At 64.4% G+C, this 2,942-nt stretch overlaps 1 protein-coding gene across 1 annotated transcript in view; it reads right to left on the bottom strand.

Moving 5' to 3' along the window:
• The window catches only part of HSPG2 (heparan sulfate proteoglycan 2), a 99,810-nt gene that overhangs the window by 75,471 nt on the left and 21,397 nt on the right, over positions 1-2,942 (bottom strand). Inside the window, exon 5 of the mRNA XM_015412569.1 lies at positions 1,742-1,819. Within this exon, the coding sequence (XP_015268055.1) occupies positions 1,742-1,819 (78 nt within the window). The remainder of the gene's footprint in view (positions 1-1,741; positions 1,820-2,942) is intronic.

Here is a 2,942-nt window from a genome sequence, read left to right as displayed (position 1 = left end):
CAGACACCCCACCGTCCTAAGAGAGGGAGAAAGGGAAAGCTGGGACGGAGGCCCCACCCAGTCACCCTCTCTCCCCACCTGCCGCTGCCCTGGACTCTCTAGGGAGAGAAGCCCCCTGAAAGCCTTCCTGAGGCACCTGCCCCCCCCGCCCCAGACATTCTGCACGGGCAACCCAAGGCAGAGATGCCAGGGTGCTGCCCACCCGCTTGGCACAGGGGAGCTCCTTGTCTGACCCACACAAAGGGTCCATTCAGAAACCCCCTGGGCCGCCCCCCTGCCTGCAGAGTCATCCCCAAAGAATGTGCCCCACCCCTCTGGTCAAATTGCTCTCTTTAATGGCTAGGCTGCGGGGGCGGAGCAAGTTGAAGGAGCAGGGAGGGGCCGTGCTCCAGTCACAAAGAAAGAGGGCCCCCCCATAACTTCCTGCGGGGGGGGGGAGCAAGCCCCGCCTCTGAGGCTCTGCGCAGGCCGCTGGCCTCAGACTCTGCCACCCCCCACCCCCACCCCGGTGCTCTGGAGGGAGCCACTCTGGGGTCCGGCCACGCTCCGTCTTCATCCTGGGGACTAATTTACTCCCAACCATGACAGCCAGAGTGATGGAGAATCTCCCCTCTGGCCATGTGCAGAGTGTCATTCCTTCTGCACCGAGGAGCCTTGAGATGCCTGGAAACCTGGTCTGCCTGGGCCCCTCCAAGAAAGACACGGGACCGGCAGAATGGCCAACCCTCACTCAAGGCTCCTCCGCGTCCTGTTGGAGGTCGATTCCAGAGTCCGGCAGAGGGCTCAGAGTTACGTCTGGAGTGCCAGAAGTGGACCCACCGGCTTTGGAGGAGACGCCACCTCCCTCCTCTGCTGCATGCCATGCAAAGAGACAGCAACACTGCATGGCACGTGCGCACACGCATGCATGCACCTCTCCCCCCTCAGCTGCAGCACTGAGCAAAAGACCCCAGGAAGCAGGAGGATCTGATGGGGAGGGGGGAAAGGGAGAGAAAGAGGGGCCGCCGCCGGCTCATCCAGGCGAGAAGTGGCCAGCCAGACTGCTGTGCCTCAGCCAAGGAGAAGGCCCCTCTGGCCCAGCCTCCGCCCCACCCCACCCGTGGCCTGCCTGGAGACAGAGAGGGCTGCTCCAGCCCTGCCGAAACCCACGCTCTCCTTTTGCCTCCTTTTAAGGAGCCCTGGCGGCTCTTCCATGCACGGCTGTTCCCCAGGAGGAGAGGGCTGGAGAATCGCTTTGAGCCGCAGGCAGAGCAAGGAGCCTAAAGCCCTCGGCCTCTTTCCCACCCACCCCCGGCCTCTTTCCACACACACGCCCCTCCCCAGGAAGCTGAGGATGCTGTGGGGTGTGTGTGTGTGTGTGCAAGAAATGCATGCTCTCTTGGAGTGCAGCTTGCATTTCGGGACATACTACTGCCCCCCCCCCCCCGTGACTCTCACCTCTTGGGTGCACAACAAGTTCCGTGCTGAAAACGGCTCCAGATGGAGGCTGGTCGAGGCCCCCACCTCCCGTGTACCCTGGCTTGCCAGAAAGGGGGGGGGGCAGGGCAGGGCAGGGCAGGCTGCACAGTGAAGCAAGACAGCAACTATGTCCTGGGCACTGCAGACCACTTCTGCCCACCGGCCAGGAGAGCCTCAGGGCCAGGGCGGGGGTCAAGGACAAGGCGCCTCTCCGGGAGCAGCAAGGGGGAGGGGTGCATGGTCCGCCAGCACAGCCCGCATGCTGCCCCCCCCCCGCACTTACTGAGCAGAGAGTCCTCCTCGGGCTCAGAGGCTGTCATGCTCGCTGGAGGGGGGAGCCCCACAGGAGGAGGCAGGAGGGCTGCAGAGACGAGGAGGAGGAGGAGGCAGAAGAGGAAGGAAGGAAGAGAAGCAGAACGAGGCTCAGTCTTGACCCCGAGGCAGGTGCCCCCCCCCCCACAGCCAGGAGCAGGAGCAGGAGAGGAAGGAGAAGAAGGAGAGGGAGGAGAGGAAGGGAGGGAGGGAGGAGAAGGGAGGGGGGAGGGAGGGGAAGGAAAGGGAAGGACCACTCTGCTCTCCCCACTGCCCTGGCACCCCCAACAGCCCTCGGCTCCTCCTGCAACACTGCATGCAACTTGTCCTTCCACAGCACCCCCCAACCCCCACGGCCTCCGCAACGCCCCTCAGCACCCCCCGCCAGCTTCCCTGGGCGCTAGAGGCCCCCTGCCGAAGGTGGCTTCCCTCTGCCCGCCGTGAGAGGGGAGGAGGCCTCAGCGCCCTGCAGGCCACTTGCATCCCCACCCGTGCACCAGAGGAGAGGGTGGGCTGCACTGTGAGCCGTGGGGGAGGGAGTGAGGCGCCCAGGGTCCCACGCCTGAAGGAAGAGCTGCGGGAGTCTCCGGGAAGATCCACACCCCCGGTCCGGGCCACGGGAGCACCCTGGTGCAAGGGCAGCCCACAAAGCCTCTCGGCCGGCAGCCTCCGCCTTGCTCTGGAATGTCTTGTGGCCGCAGAGTGGTCTGGAGCTTCCCAACCACACTTCTCAGCACGAAGGGATGGCCTCCCTTGACATAAACACCACTTCCACGGGGCACTCCCCCTGGGCCATGGGCACGTCTGGGGGAACGGGCCACTCTGCCTCCTGCCAACTCAAGCCTTATGCCAGCCTCCCCCTCCCCTCCCACACCAAAAAAAAAACCAGCCCTGGAGAACAGAGACTCTGTGGGCATCAATGGCCAACGAGCCCCGGGGCCCGCGGGGGGGGGGGGGGGGGCTGGGAGCCACTGAAGGCTCGGTGCTGCTCTCTGGAGCTTGGTGGGGAATACAGAAGGGACTTTTAAAGAGGGAACAAGGTGGGGCAGCCCTGAATTGCGGCAAATGGACACCCAGCCTGCAAGGAAAACGGAGAAAGACATCCTCCAGTGAAGGGAGGGAGGGAGGGAGGAAGTAAGGGAGGAAGGAAGGAAGGAAGGGAGGGAGGGAGG

This window comes from Gekko japonicus, unplaced genomic scaffold (assembly GCF_001447785.1).
Source record: "Gekko japonicus isolate JY-2015 unplaced genomic scaffold, Gekko_japonicus_V1.1 scaffold131, whole genome shotgun sequence".
NCBI classification, from domain to species: domain Eukaryota; kingdom Metazoa; phylum Chordata; class Lepidosauria; order Squamata; family Gekkonidae; genus Gekko; species Gekko japonicus.
Note: the sequence above shows the minus strand (reverse complement) of the source record. Positions and strands in the feature narration are given on the sequence as shown.